Source organism: Carettochelys insculpta, chromosome 2 (assembly GCF_033958435.1).
Source record: "Carettochelys insculpta isolate YL-2023 chromosome 2, ASM3395843v1, whole genome shotgun sequence".
NCBI lineage: Eukaryota > Metazoa > Chordata > Testudines > Carettochelyidae > Carettochelys > Carettochelys insculpta.
The window spans coordinates 48,651,722-48,670,280 of record NC_134138.1 but is presented as its reverse complement, the minus strand read 5'-3'; the positions used below and the strand labels follow the sequence as shown (position 1 = coordinate 48,670,280).

General features: G+C 41.8%; 1 protein-coding gene across 1 annotated transcript in view; it reads left to right on the top strand.

The window, feature by feature from the left end:
* The window catches only part of CIBAR1 (CBY1 interacting BAR domain containing 1), a 41,156-nt gene extending 27,948 nt beyond the window's left edge, over window positions 1–13,208 (top strand). The window contains 3 exon segments of the mRNA XM_074986947.1: window positions 1,422–1,535; window positions 3,085–3,204; window positions 11,690–13,208. Coding sequence (XP_074843048.1) covers window positions 1,422–1,535; window positions 3,085–3,204; window positions 11,690–11,797 — 342 coding nt within the window. The 3' untranslated portion in view covers window positions 11,798–13,208.
* Window positions 13,209–18,559: the final 5,351 nt, after the last annotated feature.

Below are 18,559 nucleotides of genomic sequence, written 5' to 3'. Positions count from 1 at the left end.
CTCTTATCTGCGAGGATAAACATATAAGACTTACGCCCAAAGGATATGAATGACTGAAAGGGAGTCAAATATCATCTCAGTTTTACTATAAAATTACTAAAGTGGATTTTTTTTTAATTGGTTGAGTTGTTTCATTTTCAAAACAAGAATTATGGGAAGAAAGAAAGATAAAGCATATCAGTACAGGCTGAACCTCTCTCATCTGGCACCTTCAGGACCTGACCAGTGCCGGATGAGAGAATTTGCCGGATGACGGGAAGTCAATATTTTCTAGCATATTACTAACATTTCTACTGCTTACTGGGCTCTTAGAAGACATATAGAGGTAAATTACAACTAAGTAACAGCACAGAACACTGAGAGCCAGGACTAGTGGTTGAAAACAAACTTTATGGGACCATGGGAAGATTGGCAACACCCATGATAAGTGGTTGTCTGACTAAATCAGGATTACACAGAGTTTGCCAGACAAGAGAGTTCTGGATCAGAGAGGGCCAACCTGTATATAGTAACATGGATGAGAATCATCTCAGTAGTTTTGGAGAAACAATGGCTGTTTACATTGTGATGTGAGCTGGTGATGCAATTGATCCCATGCCTGACTGTGACTCTCAAGGTCATAGGTTTGACTCTTGCCTACTACGAAAATGGGTACAGTATGTTGGTGGAAGGAATAGCTCAGTGGTTTGAGTGTTGGCCTGCTAAACCCAGGATTATGAGTTCAATCCTGATGGAGGCTATTTAGGGATTGGGGCAAATAGATGTCAGGGATGGTGTTTGGCCTTGCCAAAATGACAGGGGACTGGACTAGATGACCTGACCTGCCCCCCCCAGGTCCCTGCCACTTCTAGGAGATGTGTATCTCCAATTATTTCTATCCCTACATTCAAGGGAAGGTAGGGGGTTTGTGTTAATAAAATGTATATAGACAATAGAATAAAAATGAACATAAGACTTTTCTTGGCCATCTCCTGAAAACATAAAATTAGTTACCTGTAAGATGAAATTCACAAGGTATTTTTTAAGGAAACGAAATACAACATTTGTATGAGAAGGGCTGTGCATATAGGCCTATGCAGTTTATAATTTAACACACTGCCAATGTAACTGTCATAGACAGGTTTTCGCTAGTTATTTCTCATTTTCTTCTTCAGTGCCTGGAACTATTTGCTAGGAAATAAAATGGTACATGAAGTGGGAACAGTACGGACAGTGTCTGCAAAGCTGCCAAGAGACTTAGGAGTTATTAGCTCCAATAAAAGTCCAGCTTCAAAAAAATTGCATTGAACTATTTTGCTATTTGTCATAGAATATTAATGATATAATTCTGGTAGTTTTTGTGTTTGAAGCAGAAATATAATTTTGCCATCTACATTAATATGACTGCATACAAATAAAGCCCTTCTCTTAATTAATTTTAGGGCATATTTTCTGAATTTATAACTATTGAAATGTTATTCCATGGAAAAGCTTTAGAGATTTACACTGCTGCCTACCAACATATACACAATATTGATGAGAATGAAGATTTAGAGGTAAGACCAATCAATATGTTTTATTGTTTACTTACATGAAGGCCAACTTTCACACAGGATCTACAAATGTTGACTAAGTTAGAAAATGTAAAGGACTGATTCTCATTTAACTAAGGTATCTTTTACACTACTCCCAGCTGTGTAAAGGAGCTTTAAAGTGGGTATAGAGTCATATACAAATTTGAAACCCATTATTATCATCTCATCTATCTCCTGAATAAAACAGGTTATTAGGACTTCCTCAGCACCTGCTTCAAGTCCAGTAGCTGTGGTTGAATGCTAGAGCATTTCTTTTAGAACAACATCTGATTCCGATTAATTAAAAAATCTCTATTGATAAAGAATCCACCATAACACTTGGTAAATTGTTTCAATGTTTAAATACACTCACTGTTTAAAATTTGCACCTTATTTCTAGTTTCACTTTGTCTAGCTTCAGTTTCCAGCCACTGGATTTTGTCATACCTTTGTCTGCTAGATTGAAAAGCCCATTATTTAAATATTTTTCCCCATGCAAGTACTTGTAGGCTGTAATTCTTAGCTTTCTATTTTATAAGATAGATTAAGTTTCTTGAGTCTCTTATTAAAAGGTACGTTTTCCAAAACTTTAATCATACTCATGACTCTTTTCTGAACCTTCTTCAGTTTTTCAACAGTATTTCAGTAGCAGTTGCACCATTGCGAAACTGAGGTAATATAACCTCCCTACTCCTGCTAGACATTCCCTTGTTTTTACAACCAGAGATTCCGTTGGCCCTTCTAGCTGCAGCATTACAGTGGGAGCTTATGACCATATGATCTTCCATTAGGACCCCTGTCAATTTCTTTGAGTCACTCCTTCTAAGAGTAGCGTTCCCCTGTAAATATGACTTACAATTTTGTCTCTGTGTAGCATGACCTTATATTTGGCTGTATGGAAATGTAATGAAATGAAAATATTGTTTGCTTGCTCACACCTTAGTCAGATTAATCTGCATCAGTGAGCTGTCCTCTTCATTAATTACAACTGCCTTATTACGTGTTTTCTGCTAACTTTATCGGTAAATATTTTATTTTTTCTAAGGTCATTGATAAAAATATATAATGTAGGCCCAAGAATTGACCCCTGCAGGACCTCACTAGAAGAGCTTGATAACGACTAACCATTTATAATGAGAGTTGAGACCTATAATTTAGCCACTTTTTAATACATTTGATGTGTGCCATATTTACATTGTCATTCTACTTTCTCAATTAAAATGTCATGTGGCACAAAGACAGACACCTTGCAGAAGTTTGACTATATCAACACTGTTCTCTTTATCAACTTATTTTGTTATCTCATCAAAAAAGAACAAGTTAGGTTGCCAAGATGTATCTTACCTAAAATCACATTTAATGGCATTATATAGCATAATATCTAATAGTCTGAATTCCAGACTTAGTCCCTTTTTAAATCAGGGTTGGGAGAGTCTGATACTGTACTTTTGTTAGGAGCTTTAGTCTCTTGGGCTGTCAGTCTGGCATTTATATATTAACACTAAAGTCACTGCCATTTTTCCTTGAACAGGTTTTTCGAAGTTCACTGTACCCACCGGACTATCAGTCTCGTTTAGACATAGTTCGTGCAAACTCAAAGTCCCCCCTTCAAAGAACAGGCTCATCAAAATTTTCATCTGGAATGATACAGGTAAAATAGGAAACATCAATCTTAGGTTCCAGGTTAATTTCAGAAGATTTATTTAAAATAAAGATAGTATTGCAAGAGAATATCCGCAGGTGATGTAAATTATCAGTCATACTGGCTTTAATAGGCCAATGATAAACTACGCCATCTGAGGGACGGAGAAAGGATCATTCCAGATATATTCAGCAAACATTTCAGTTTCATATTTTGTTTCTGGGAATTACAACGATAACCTTGTTAAAATGACTAAGATTTGCCTATAATAGTAATAATACTAACATATGAAATGGAAAAATTGGGTGATAGAATAAAATAGATAAAACATTTTTCTCTTAATTGGAAAATGATTAACTTTGTAAAATTTTGTAGGAAATGAAAACTACACATTACTGAGTATGAAATGTGGCTCTCGTTGCATTTTATGGATGAATCTAGTAATAAGAGCTTTTTATAGACACAGCAACATTCTTTGAGTGGCCTCTGCACATTTCCACTCTTGACCTGCACCAACAGTGTAGCTGGGACCAGTAAAACCTTATTTAAAAAAAAAAAAAAGGTGCTCATTGGAGCACTCAAAAGCTCCCAGCCCATCTTCTTGTGGCTCTGAAGATTTGAGCCAGGGCTGTGAAAGAGACATGCAATGATTGCTTATATTCATTCTAACTATGGTAGCAGATGGACCAGGAAACTTTCCATATCATTGCATCACAGTTCAAATGAACATTGTTTCCAGTGTCATCACCTTCTAAGTTTAGCTAGATGTTGTTGCTTTTTTTATTTTTTCCTTGCCCTTTTAAGGGGTTTTTGATTAAGGATCTTAGTGCTCCATCACAAGTCCCTGTTTCCATTATGTTGGAAATAAAGACAAAGAAATCAAAGTTCAAGAGGTGGGCTTCTTGCCTTGCTATTTTTCCCATTTTACAATTTATCAGGCCTGTTGGAGGAAATGCCTTTGCTTGGTATGCAGTACTTTCTCCCATGCAGCCAGAAAGCAACTGCATTTGCCTCTGACCTAAGGTACCTGTCACTGTGATTCCATAAAATCAGAAGTGACACCCTGCTGAAAAAAATAATTCTTGAGTACTGGTGTGTTTTGCTCCAATCTCCACGCCAATTTCTCCATAAGGCTCTAGCCTCAGAAATCAGAGCCACAAGAAAGTGTGTGTATAGAGGACCAGGACCAAACTACAGATCTGCATTCTATTTTGGATCACAGGCCATTGGTTCCATACCTGAAAATTCATTGATCCAGATGAGTCACCTGATGCTTCTTGTGAGCCCCTAAGTCCACGGTGTCCAATGCACTCCTTGTTCACCACGTGTGGTGAATGGGGCAGTGGACTGTGGTGAATGAAGTTCAGGAGAGCCACACACATAACATGCCCCTCCACACATACATCCCACCACATGGTAGGACAAGTGTATGGTGGTAGCAGCTTCTATAGTCCTGGCAGTTCATGCAGCGTGGCAGCTGGGGCAGTTTGTGGGGGCACAACAGCTAGGGCAGCTCATGCCATGCAGCAACTCAAAGGGCTCAGGTGGTGCTGTGGCTGGTGGGGAGGGCTCACGCCATGTGGGAGCTCAGGGTGCTTGGGGGCCAGCTTGTGCCCTAGGGCTTCAGTGAGTAAAATGGGGGATTGGGGTGGCCTGGCTGGGTGGGGAGGGGAAGTCGTGCCTGGCTGCAGGTGGGAGTGGGGGGGAACGGCATGGCACAGGCAGCTGTGGTGAACCAGTAAATTACTTTTGGACACCACTGGTCTAAGTTCCTACTGGAGGATCCAGTGGTAATAGAGTGACTCAGTTTCATGGTGTCTGGGGCATCAAGTTCCTAGAATACCATCATTCAGATCAGGAGGTCCTTCATGAAGCATTGAGTGACTTATCCTCAATGCTTAATAAAATGTTAAGTAGTGGGAAACTAGATCTTCCTTCTCCAGAAAAGGGAAGTTATTTAAAAAAAAAAAAAGGCTCAATGGTTCCTATGCTGACCTCTCTGGAGATAAATGAACCTCCCCCTAGTACCGCTATCTACTCATTATTCAGGGAACTGTCTCACCACCTTTGACTTTTTGCTTACTAAACTATTGTTGTCCTGCTTGGAAACTGCCTATGATCCAGAATCAGGCCATATAATGTCTGATATCATTTCCTGCCCTCCTTTTGCCACGGAAAAGATGAAAGAAATTAGAGTTATCAAGATTCTCATTTCCAAGTCTTCAGACCACGTAATCACCCTTTCTTGTACTAGGATTCATCACTTTGGGTACTATGGCCATATTTGCCTTCCCCTGTGCAATAATCTAAATTTAAAAGGGCTGAAGAAAAGCAAACTCAAACAGAGCCTTATTCCAAAACAGTTCAGGTGAAATGTCTGGCCCTGATCTGTCCCTGTCTGATACTGAAGGAACTGTACTTTACCCTAGACTTGCTGCCTGAAGAGGAATGCAGCTCTGGATGATCGAAATTTATCAAATGATAGTGTCAGTGCATCGTTGTCTCTCTTCCAGAAAATATGTTCCTATTTCACAAGCACGTGCAAAGGTTGGGTACTAATTACTTGGAACATCCTTTAAAAATGACACGTGTTCTCAGTCTACAGAGGTTATTTCCCAGAAGAGAGATACCTTCCAGTCTTTGATGGTTTATTATAACTGGCAAAAAGTATCTGGTTAAACCCAGCATAGGCAATTTCTAAGGAAAACAGATAGGATAGGCAATTTCTAAAAAAGAAAATAAATTATACAATTGCTTCCTAAGGGATTCTTGTCTCCTGACCCACCCAGCTGCAAATTCATTGGTGGTAGCAGCTGCTACTCAAAAAACTAAAGTGGGGGGACGTTGTCGCTTCAGGTAGATAGATCACAACTCCAGTGTAGCAAAAGATGCTGTCAGGTGGTAATGTCTAGAAGAACTTAGTAGGCTAGTCTCTCCTTCGAAATGGAGATGCTGCCATAGGACTCGTTCTCCCAAGGTTTCTGAACCAGCACTTGCTGGTCAGAGCTAACAGAGATGTCTTACTCTATCCAGCTCTGAATTTTGGCCCTCAATCACATTATCTCCTATTGGCTTATCAGATTTAAGTGCTTAGATCAGGGCTGACACATTCATTCAGAAAGGGCTTTGGGTTTGTGGATAAGAATGCTGTCTTTGTAAACTATTATACAGATTTTTACTGGTTTATGAAATGGGAGCTCAGTTTTAACCTTAACGATCAACTAAACAGAAAAACTCCCTTCTTTTGTCTTCTATATACTTTTTTCCTATATTTCTGTATAAAATCCAAGAAAAATTATTGGAATCTTCAACAATTGCGTATTCCTGTAGTCCTCCATTGCATAAATATCTTCCTTGAATCTGTTTTTCCTATTGGATTTCATCCCAGGCAGCAAGACCACAGTAATCAGTTTTCTTAACTGATTATTAGCTTCCCTTACAGAGAAGTTCCAGTGTGTCATTAGCAACAATTAACAATGGACTACTTCCAGGTTTTTGCTATTATATATTATTGCTAAGAGTGCACTGTGGCAGTAACTGAGATCCTCCTCAAAATGTCTACAATGAGTGAGCAATAGGCAACAGATAAGATGCCTTTGAAGTTTGTGTCAAGATTAGAAACCTAGCTGAAACACTGTGGGTCAGAGCAGGTAACAGAATCTAACTTTTCTACTAACTTATTATATGAGGTTGGGCAAGTGACTTAATTTCACTGGCCCTCATTATGCCAGTAAAATCAGGAATATACAGGGTTTCTTAGGTTTAATGCCCAGTAAGAACTTACATATCCTTCTAAATTGCTATCTAACGAAGTATTACAACTGTTAGTTGAGTCTTATTCCAGATACTCATCTGTCATTTAATGAGTACTTGACTTACGAGTACTCGCTAAAATGAGGGGCATACATACATACCTTTGTTCACTAAAAGAGTGAACTTCCCCCACTTACAGAAGCCAGCTGCAGGATCCCTGGCCGGGGCACGGGGAAACCTGCAGCCCCATGGCTGGCTCTGCTGCAGCCGTGGAGTCCCTGGCCAGGGCGCAGGGAGACCTGCAGCCCCGCCCGGCCCGCTCCCAACACCCCTGCGCTGCAACTCCCCATACACCCCTCAGCCCTGCCCACTCCCAACACCCACCCAGGCCTGGAACTCCCCAGCCCACCGCACCCCCCTCAGGTTCTGCACCTTTTCCAACACCTCCCCCCCAAGGTTCACTTACCTTTCAAGCTGCGTGCTGCCACTCCTTCCCCCAATTAGAACTAGGAACCAATCAGAGACTTTTACATGTGTTTTAATGGGAATTTAGTGTCCCTCTTTCGAGTTTTTGCCTACGAGCAGAAAGTTGGGAACTAATTGTGCTCGTATAATGAGGGATGAGCATTACAAACTCTCCTACATTTGCACTGGCAAGTCATGAAAAATTGCATTAACCTGTAGTTAACCCTCAACAGATGTGCAGTCAATGCAGTGTTAACAGAGCTGTATACTAATTTTTTCCTGTTGTTTTATACCCCCTGCTGTATCTACAGAGAGAGTACAGATAAAGTTTCTATTTATTTTAAATCCATGTTGCTTATTTACTCTGTTGTTGGAGGAATTGGCAGCTACAATTATTGTTACCCTAACCAGAATCTGAATGACTATGATTTCTTTGTTTGGACATTTAATTCCATGCTAAAGTTGTGTCAGATTTTTGTATGCTTCAGATTTTAATTGGAGACCCTGGTTGAAATGTTGCATCATTGAGGTCAGTTGAAAAATGGTGACTGACTTCACTGGGACCAGGGTATCAACCTTGTTTCCCAAACCTGGCTTACTGCCGAGAGTGGTTTTCAAAATTTTATGTTTAAGATAATCTTTGGCTTTATTCTGTTTTTTGTGCAAGACAACTACCTTACTGTGGTTTTACCAAGCAAGGCCCTTTAAAACCCTACTGTAATTATACCAACAGTTGCATAGTGATTTGGACGTATTTACTAACCCTCACAATACTGCTGGAAAGTATTGGGGATAATACAACATTTTACAGATGAGGAAACCAAGATGCAGATTAGACATGTAAGATGTCTGTTATATAAGATATTTCTGGAGCATCCATCTAAGCATAAAAATAGCAATTTAAAACTTGCAAGTCATCCTAATACATTCTTACAGGCTGCAGGAAGAATTCTCATATTAATTTGTTATTAATTCTTTGTACCTCATTTGCTATAAGGCCACTGGAAAATCTAGATTGAGATTTAAGATAACAATTAGAGAATTTTTCTTAATTATCTGCTCAAATCTCTACAGTGTCATGTTTTTAATAACTGCCATAGAATCTTATGTCTTTAATAATTCGCTAACTTTAATTACTTTTTAGCTCTGCAACTGGCCAAGTGCAGCAACCAACTGAAAACAGACAGCAAATGTTTCATTTATGAAAATTTTTCAAGTTTTGCTGCTTCAGTGTGCTTAGCACAGCTGAAATAGAATATTGGTACCTGCCTCTTAACTTTGTTCAGTGAATTAATAGGTTTTTTTGTTAATCTATATTTTCAAAAATGCATAGCTTAGTTATAAACATTTGGTCCATGCAGTACTTCAGGCTCACAGCAATTTAAATTTTTCTTTAATTTGCAAGTTTCAACACCACCAAGAGTGTGTTAAAAAAAAAACAAACTATTTTGTTTGTTATGGATTTGACAAACATAGAGATACATGTGTGAATATGTTTTAAATGTATGAGATATGGATGCAGAAGGTCACCAACGAGAAATTACATAGGAAGAAACAGCCGAAAGGGAACCTACTGCAGAAGGTTAAACAACAGAAGTTACATCTATTTGGGCATATCTGCAGAATGAATGAAAATTCAAAACCTTGGTATTTGGCATAATGGGCGGCTCGAATAAGAGAGGCAGACCCCATAGAGAATGGGTAGATTATATAGTAGATTGGTGCAGAACTAGTCTACAGAAACAAAGCCACTCCTGCATTGGACAGGGAAAGATGGAAGGATATAATGAGGGAGGCCTCAGACACCAATGGGCACTGAGCTGATGGTTGTTGATGATGATACCAGGATACATATTCCCATAAGGGATCCTTCCACTGGGAGAAGAATTTTGGACCCCTCCCCCCAAAAAACAAAAACAAAAACAAAACCTGACACTATATGCACTGGTGCATAAATCATGTTCAGAACCAGCCTGTTTGCCAAATGGCATGAAAGCTGCTTTGAATGCACTATGCATCGCTTGCTCTTTACAGTCTTTGTAATTCATATTCCAAAAAACAGATTATGCGTATAATGGAAATCTAAATTCCAAGGCTCACATAAAGGAAAACAAATTAAATATGAAATATCATAATCATAAAGAACAGGACCATTAACCTGTTGAAGTGCCTGAAACAACATAAGTCACAGTTAAATACAAGAAGCTGCCACTTTGCAGTGTCATGTAAGATAAGGACTGAGAACTCTAAGAGAACCACTGCAACTCAGATTTTTAAAGTATTCATTAGCAGCTCCACTCTTTTATAATAAATCTTATAAAATTTCTTTTACAACTTAGAGATAAAGTTAGTATTACACACAAAAACACAATAATGAATTGGCTCTGCAGCTCCTTAAAGATGTCTGGATAAGATCTCCTACCAGTCACTTTGTTCATATTTATTCTATTGATCACAAACCGTGGTTGATGTTTCTCTGTTCTTTCTCTTCCATCTTTTCTGTTGATAACACTAGTTAAAGTCTTTCATCTCCTGTTTAGGTATACACTTCCGATTTTCTTACATTTTGGCTGGGCCTACACTCACCCCCAGTTTCGAAGGGGGCACGTTAATTGAGGTGACAGCAGATTACTAATGAAGTGCTGCGGTGAATACGCAGCACTTCATTAGGCTAATTCTCCCCTGCAGCAACTTTAAAGCGTCAAACTTCGAAGTGCCTTTACTTCCCCAAAATTTTGAGGTGTAAAGCCACTTTGAAGTAGTGTGGGCACTTCAAAGTGCCCACAGCTACACACGACAGCACTTTGAAGTTTGAGGCTTCAAAGTTGCTGTGGGGGAGAATTAGCTTAATGAAGCGCTCTGTATTCACCACAGCACTTCATTAGTAATCTCCTGTCACCCTGATTAACATGCACCCTTCGAAGTTGGGGTTAAGTGTAGGCCCAGCCACAGATATGTTACCTGTTCATTAGTTCTCTTATCAAAAGTTTACACAGTATTAAGCTTTTTCTCCTCCTTCATCCTATTCTCCTTACTTTATATCAGTTTTGAGTGGCTATTTTTGAAGGTGTTTCTCCCTTCCTTAGCAGTCAGAAAAGTTCTCACACAATCAGGTATGGTGTCGGGCAATAATCTTCTTCCCATAAACTCCAAAACTTCCTCAGTCTTTTTAGTTATGATTTTTCCATCTCTCCTATAAAACTCTTGACTTTAAGTTATTTTTTCTTACATCAGCATTTCCCATATGTGCTTATAACCATTAGGAGACTTAGGTGAGTCGCTCCTCTTCTACAGCAATTTTAATGGCATCTGTGATCGATTCCTTATATTTTTTATCAAATAGAATTTTCAGGATAATTTAATAAAAATACTTGGGTTTTCTGACCACAAACACCTTATTCTTTGTTATTTGCCTCCCTTTTGGAGTCTCCAATGGCTTTCCAAGGCATCTTAACTTTTGGACAAGTCCATAATATGTGGAAAAATTGCTCCTGTTTCATGACATTCTCTCCAGCATTTGCTTGTTGCTGTACCATAAGTTTGTTTAATTTTAAGGGAAGCTAAGTACCCTCAGTAAAGAATTTTCTGTGATTGTCTTGTGTTGAGGTGTGGGGACTATTGCTGAGTGTGTTCTTCCATTTCTCAGTTTTGGTGTCATGCCTATTTCAACTTTCCATCATTTTATAAACAACTTTTCCTGTAAGGACTAGTCGTCTACCCTAAGGCCACTATAGCAGTGGAGCTGCTGTAGATTCTTTTATGCAATAGGAGTGAGCTCTCCTGTTGACATAAATCCACTTCTATGAAAGTTGATAGTTGTGCTGGCAAGAGAGACTCTCTGGCCAACACTGCACCGTCCACATAGTCAGTGTAACCTATACTGCTTGGGTGGGGGGGCTTTTCAGGAAGGATCTGCACTTTGGTGCGGTGTCACCATACTGTGATCGTAGTGTAGACCTGGCCTACCTAGATGTTTTGGACTGCTACTAGCTCATTAAGTGTCCCTAAGTGTACGTTTATTTTTCCTCTTTTACTGACCATGGTATCACATGAGCAACATTTTAAAATCAGTCTTTGCAGTTGGCTAGCTGAAGTTTATATTTTCTACTGTCTTATGCTTGGTATATTTCTTGCAGGAAATTTAGGGTTTTTGTAAAAATAATAATGATAAACAATAACTAGTTTAATCCTAAAATTGCATGGCTTTGGGGTAGGGAGAAATTTTTTCCCAAAATGTCATGCAAAAAGTTATGACTTGTGTTGGATTCCATTTTAGCAAATTTCTAACAGTCGGCTAAGGAAAGAGGAGGAAGAGGAAGATGAAGAGGAGGAGGAAGAAGAGGAGGAAGATGATGAAGTGGAAGCTACCAAGGAAGAGAGATAACTTTGAGAACTGTTCTTAGGGTATTTTTTTTGTTTTGTTTTTGTTTTCACATTACAAGAAAGGCCTTTCTGTAAAAGCTTTTGTATGTTAGATAATGAGAATTTCACTGAGGTCATCCATTAAAATAGAGTAGCAAGAAATTGACAGCAACATTTATCCTGTTTATTTCATTGGCTGTTGAACCAATTAGTCTTAAAGAAGATTGTAACTAACTGTACTGAAAATTAAAAGCAGGTAACATTTCAATAGAATTACACTATAAGCTTCTGCACAGTCTACTTAATTTTAGTCAAACTTCATTTTTGTCTGTTGTATTTGTAGTAATATACTGTAATATTTAATTATTGCCTAGACAGTGCACACAGGGCTCCTTGCTTTTAGGTCTGGCAGAGCTGTATGTGTATACTAGCTTAATTTCACCCACTCCCTCCCAGTCTTGCGGTCAGGTTGTAATGCAGCTACTAGTGCAATTTACACATGCTGTCCACAGCCTCCAAGAGCTGCTGTTGTAGCTGCAAAGAAAAATACAGAAGTGGTCCTGGCATATTACCTTGCCTTGCTTTGCCAATGCCCGTGTCGCAGAGTAGTAGGCAGTATAGCATATGACTGTCTTCTTCCTATTTTTGGGAGGATCTTCAAAAGTAGGTAAAGCCTCAATTGTCTAGTTAAGATGGCTTTATGGTTTGTACACCACTGAAGTGGTACAAGTGGCTTATATAAGAACCCAGGGTCTAGTCCAAGGGTATAACTATATTACAGCCCAGATGGATGCTCTGAGATCAATCCAATTCATTGGGTCTAGTTAAGACCTGTCAGATCAACCACAGATCGCTCTCCCATCAATCCTGTTACTCTACCTGGCACAAATTGATGGGCAAGCTTTAGTAACTTAAGTGGATTTTTTGTTCTGTTTCTGCAGTGTAGATGCAGCCCAAGAGCTCTCCTTTTTCATACAGTGTCCTTTTTAGGTGAAAGTGCCTTCATGATGAAAGAACCATTATATATGATGAAAGAACCATTATATGTGTATCCGACACCTTTTCATACTGGTCTTTTATACTTGTGAACTCAGTTGCTAATTATTACTACTACAGCACTTGTGGGCAGTTGAGAAAAAAATTCAGTGTATTTTCCTGTATAAGTAAGTATCTCTTTTCAAAAACATTCCTGGATAAAAATTTATATTCAGTATTAATGTACAAAGTGAAAGTCTCTCTGCCAGCTAGTTACTTCAGTATTTTATTGATCTTGAACTCCAGTATTTACTAATTTTAATCTGCAGTTACTGAAACTATGTATGTGATGGAAAAATAGATTTTGAACCAACTCTTCTCTTTGTCATTTGGATTTTTTAAACTTATTTGTATCTAGGAATAACTAACAAATCTAAATTAGTATCTTATCTAGGCAGTAGCTAACCTGAATAAAATACAATTGGATTGTCTAGCATGTAAGGTACTTTTAATTACTGTGGAGAAAAAAAATGTACTGAGGAATAGTTCAGTTTATATTACATTGACAGGTGTCATTGTGGGCAGTCATTTGTGGCAGGACCACAACAGTGTTGCAAGCTGTGGCCTGCACACACCCCATGCATGATCAAGCCTTCACTACCCAATCAGAACCCAACATGCCCCATGCATTGACAGACCCATCCGAGGCACTAAGGGCTTAGTCGCATACGCGGAAGTAGGGCCAGCTAAGGGCTGAGTCACATACACAGAAGCGAGGCCACCACCTCACCAAGCATTAAAAACTCCTAAAAAGGACAACTCCTAAAGGGGACACAACACGTTGACCCAGCAGGTTGTTTCAGTGTCCAAATCACAATAAAAGGTCAACTCCCCCTCTCCCAAATTGGAGACGTGCATCTTGACAAGTCCATTGGGTGGCCTAAGTCACTTGTCCCTCCTGCGAAGATCTGGACCCTTTCAACTAGATGTTGGTGTGGGCTCTGCTCGCCCTCTGTGATTTGGTAACTGCCCTATAAGTACAGGCTTTCCCCTGTCTATCAGCCAACATTGCTTTGGGGTAGATAGCTAGAGGGCACTAGGTATCCCCTCTTAATTCCCTTCATAACACTGGTTAAGCAATTGTTAAAGCTTTTTTACACTCGCTGCTTGTCTCATCTCCGTCCACCACTCTTCCAGCGAACCCCTTTTACTCCTGGAACAGTAATAAAGTGTTAATACTATATGATATAATACACACTTGATTTGAGGAAAATTACACATCTTACTACAATGAACCACTGGCAAAAATCCAAATGAAACTCAAAATGTTGCAGTTCAGAAAAAAAAAAATCAGATAGTAGCAAGTAAAATAGTTTTAGGAGTGAGGTGTTATGGTAAATGTTAAAGTAGAAATATGACAGTAAAAGTGTAACAAGCCATCCTGTGACACCTAAAAACTAGCAGATATTTTGGAACATAAGCTTTCATGGGCAAAGACCCACTTGCACAGATGCATGAGTGGCGGGTCCAGAGGAGGGTCTAAATTTATAGGCTCATGAAAAGGAGTCCCAGTCAAGAGGAAGGCCAGAGTTGACAAGGTCAGTTCAGTCATGGAGGACGTGGCCCATTATCAGTAGCTAATGTGAAGATGTGAACATCGAGAGAAGAGAAACTGCTTTTGTAATTACAGTAAATTGCTCAAAGTGGCTGGCTGTTCCAAGTGACTTTCTGCATTGCAGAGGGAGGCTTCAGGCACTGCTCCTGCTCCAAGCAAAATCCGTTCACGCTATTCATTAGTCAAATTAAACATGGTAATAAAATTAGTTTTAAACAGTTAACAAAAAATATCCTGTGTACATTAGGTTTTCTTACTGCATACAATTACGGAAAAAGAATCTGTCTTTCTCTGTCATAACTGTTGGTTCCTCAAGTGATTGTTGCTGTCCATTCGGGGGGGGGGGGGGGGGGGGGGCGTGCACACTGCATGCACAGCTGTCAGAAATTCTTCCCCAGGGTACCTGAAAAATTAGCTGTTGCAGCCTCTGCTGCAACATTGTTGATGTTGCACATAAATATCCCTGCTTGCCCAACACCTGCTCAGTTCTTTCTGCCTACTAATTGGTGGAGCTTCTGCCACTGCTTTGTAGTTGGCAGCATTCCCTAGCTTAAGAGCTATTTGTCTGTTACGCTTGTTTATAGCTGTTAATAGTTGTTGTTAGTCTTTGAAGGGGGTTTCCCCTCACTTTGCCGTCCCCCAGGCTTTTAAGCAGTGCAAATGATGTGGAAACGTATGCCAAAGTGCAACTCAGCATGCCTTAAGTGCCTAGGGGAGTCACTTGCAGGACAAGTGTTCTGTTTGCAGATCATTCAAACCTAGGACCAAGAGAGGGATCAGAGACTAAAGCTGAGTTTTATGGATTTGGCTTTCCAGCCCCAAGAACTGAGTCCATCTTGTTTATGAAGAGCGTGCCAGCCTCAGTGCACGATACCTCGGTGCCTACATCAGGCAGGGAGTACCACCATCACTCCCCAGCTCTGAAGACAGGCTCAACACCACTCCCGTTCCCCAGAGCTGAAAATAAAGAAGTGTGTGGCGAGAGGCCGCTCTCCCTCTAGGAGGCCAAGGCCTCAGAGGTGCCAACAAAAGGATGGCTGCTGCACACCTGGGGCACCAATTCTGGCCCTGTTGACTCCTGGCTCATAAGCAGGTCCATTGAGTCTGGTATCAGTATCTTTCTCATCAATGGTAAGTATGGAGAACTTAGACCTTTTCTCCACACTGGACACCTTCAAGGCCACCAATCACCTCATTGGGCTGGCAATGCTGTCTGGTCCACCTGTTGTAGGCTGTGGAACCTACCATGGCCTCATCTCCAGGAGCGCAGACCCTGCCAGCAACTCTACACTACCAACCCAGGGCCCCAGCACTGAGTCTTTGGCTTATCCTAGCACTCATCCTTTCACTGACATCTGTATAAAACACTTCCAGCACTAGCTCCAACACCTGTCCAGGCACTAGCACAAGTACAACCACTGGCTAGAGCACCAATTCTGGCACTATAACCACTCCTTGCTTAGCGGCTAGCTCTCACCCTGGCACTGGTGTGGTCAGCACTGGGGCAGTCTGTCTTCAGAATGCAGGCTATGTTTGTGGCACCACAAATAGTGCCATCCACAGGTAGGGAGACCTGGGGCACTGGAGGTCCCTCCTTCAGCACTGGAGTCCAGCCCCCCTATCTCCCAGACCTAGGTAGAAGTTGGAGAACATGGCGTTTAGAGGCTGCTCACTACAGTACCACTCTCTGGACCCATCTGGCACTGCTCCACCCTGGTTCACATTGGGGTACACATCAGACAGAGGTGGATTCCATTGTGTTGCACAGCTCCCAGTACTAATCCAGATGACGGCACTGCTCCTGGCTCCTCCTGGCCCCATGGCAGACCTGGTATCCACAATGGCAAGCACCAGTACATTGGCCCTTCTGGGCCTACCACCAGGTGCAGGGAAAGGGGGATGGGCCTCTTCAGCTGCTGGAGGGGCTCCGGCTCCAGAGCAGGATGACCAGTCATACCTGCAGCCCCTTCAGAGGGGGTGACCCAGCCCTAAGGGCCAGATAGAGGAAGAGGAGCTTAAAGAGCAGGACAGTACCCCTTCCCTGCTGACTTTTCCTCATTCTTACCAGAGATGCGGTGGCAGGCATGTCCCTCTCGCTGTCCTCTATGGACACCAAGGCCCACCAGGACCTCCTTCACAGGGTGACAGAGGCCCTTAACCTTCCTGCCAAGGAAGTGGAGAAGGCAAACCCAACAGTGGTTATGTGGTCCTCAGAGACCCTGGAAAGGGTCACACTTCTGCTAATCAAAACTATCATGACCTTGACAGAACTCCTGTGGCAGGCCCCAGCTTCTAATCCCTGGGTGGCCCCGGGGGTTGAGGTACTTTGTGTCTCAACAGGCGTATGAACAGCTGCATACCCATCCTCCACTGGGGTTGCTGGTGGTGGACACTGTTAACCACTGAGAATGACAAGGTGAAGCTAGGGCCTGCTCCTAAAAACAAGGAAGCCAAAACTCCAGACTTGCTTAAGAAAAAAGTTTATTCTACAGGTTATTTACAGCTCCAGGTGTCCAACCACGTAGCATTACTCAGCCAGTATGCTTTCAGCTGCTGGATAGCCCTGCCAAGTTCCAGGATAGACTACCAGCAGACAAATTGGACTTTGCTGTTTTGCAGGAGAGGCATGTGGCATCTTCAACAGCTCTGTAGGATATGCTAGATTTGGAACATTTGGCAACCCGTACAATGGCCACAGGAATGGCTATGCAGTGGGGGATCTGATTACAGGTGTTGGGGCTACTGGCAGAGGTCCGGCACACCACGCAGGACCTGCCCTTCAATGGGGAGAGGCTGTTTGTGGAGAAAATGAGCTCCCATCCACACAGCCTCAAGGACTCTAGAGTCACCCTCAAGTTGTTGGATATTCATACCATGGCTCCCCGCAGCACAGGCATGCACACCCTTATCAGCCAGCCCTCAGTTCCAGCAGGGATTCTCTAGGGAGGACAACAGCCTTCCTACTCCTCTCAGGACCACCCTGCATCTAAGCAGCAAGAGCTTAAGCCCCACTTTTGGTGGTGTGCCAGGAGTAGAGAACCAGTAGCCCCTCTGGATCCATCCCTGCCCTTTACCAACCCACTATCCCACTTTTACACTGCTTCGGATCAGATCACCTCAGACAATGGGGGTCTCAGCACCGTAGGGATGGAAGAGAGATAGATACAAAGGATCCAGAGTGACCTGGATAAATTGGAGGATGCAGTTCAACAGGGAGAAGTGCAGAGTCCTGCACCTGGGACTGAAGAATCCCAAGCATTGTTACAGGCTGGGGACTGACTAGCTAAGAAGCAGTACAGCGGAAAGGGACCTAGCGGTCATGGTGGATGAAAGGCTGGATATGAGTAACCAGTGTGCCATTGTAGCCAAGACATCTAATGGCATATTAGGGTGCATTAGGAGGAAAATTGTGAGCAGATCTACAGAAGTCGCTGTTCCCCTCTGTTCAGCACTGGTGAGGACACATCTGGAATAGTGTGTCCAGTTTTGGGCCCTCTGGTATAAAAAGAATGTGGGGCTGCAGCACATGACCTATGAGGAGAGGCTGAGGGATTTGGGCTTGCTTAGTTTACAGAAGACTGAGGGATGATTTAATAGCAGGCTTCAACTTCTGGAAGGGGAGCTCTGAAGAGGATGGAAAAAACTGTTCTCAGTGGTGACAGATGGCAGAACAAGGAGCAATGGTCTGAAGTTGCAGAGGGAGAGGTGTAGGTTGGATATTAGGAAAAACCAGTTCACCAGGAGGATGGTGAAGTACTGGAACGCGTTGCCTAGAGACGTGGTGGATCCTCCATCTCTAGAGGTTGAGTCCCAGCTTGACAATGTTCTGGCTGGGATGACTTAGTTGGGGTTGATCCTGCTTTTGGCAGGGGCCTGGACTAGCTAACCTCCTGAGGTCCTTTCCAGCCCTATGATTCTATTATTTGAATTAGTTCCATATGCTCCCTGCATCCTCCCAGTTCTCTGGGCCCCTCATGAGCAGTTCATCGTACAGGAAGTGCTGTCCCTGTTATCCCTAGATGCCATGGAGGAGATTAAGGGAGTTTTGGGGACAGGTCTTCTACTGTTATTTTCTCTTTCCCAAAGCCAAAGGGGGCGTCTAGCCTATTCTGGGCCTCAGAAAGCTAAATGCCTTTAAAAAGTTCAAATTCCACATGGTGTCCCTGGCCTCCATTATCCCAGCTCTGGACTGGG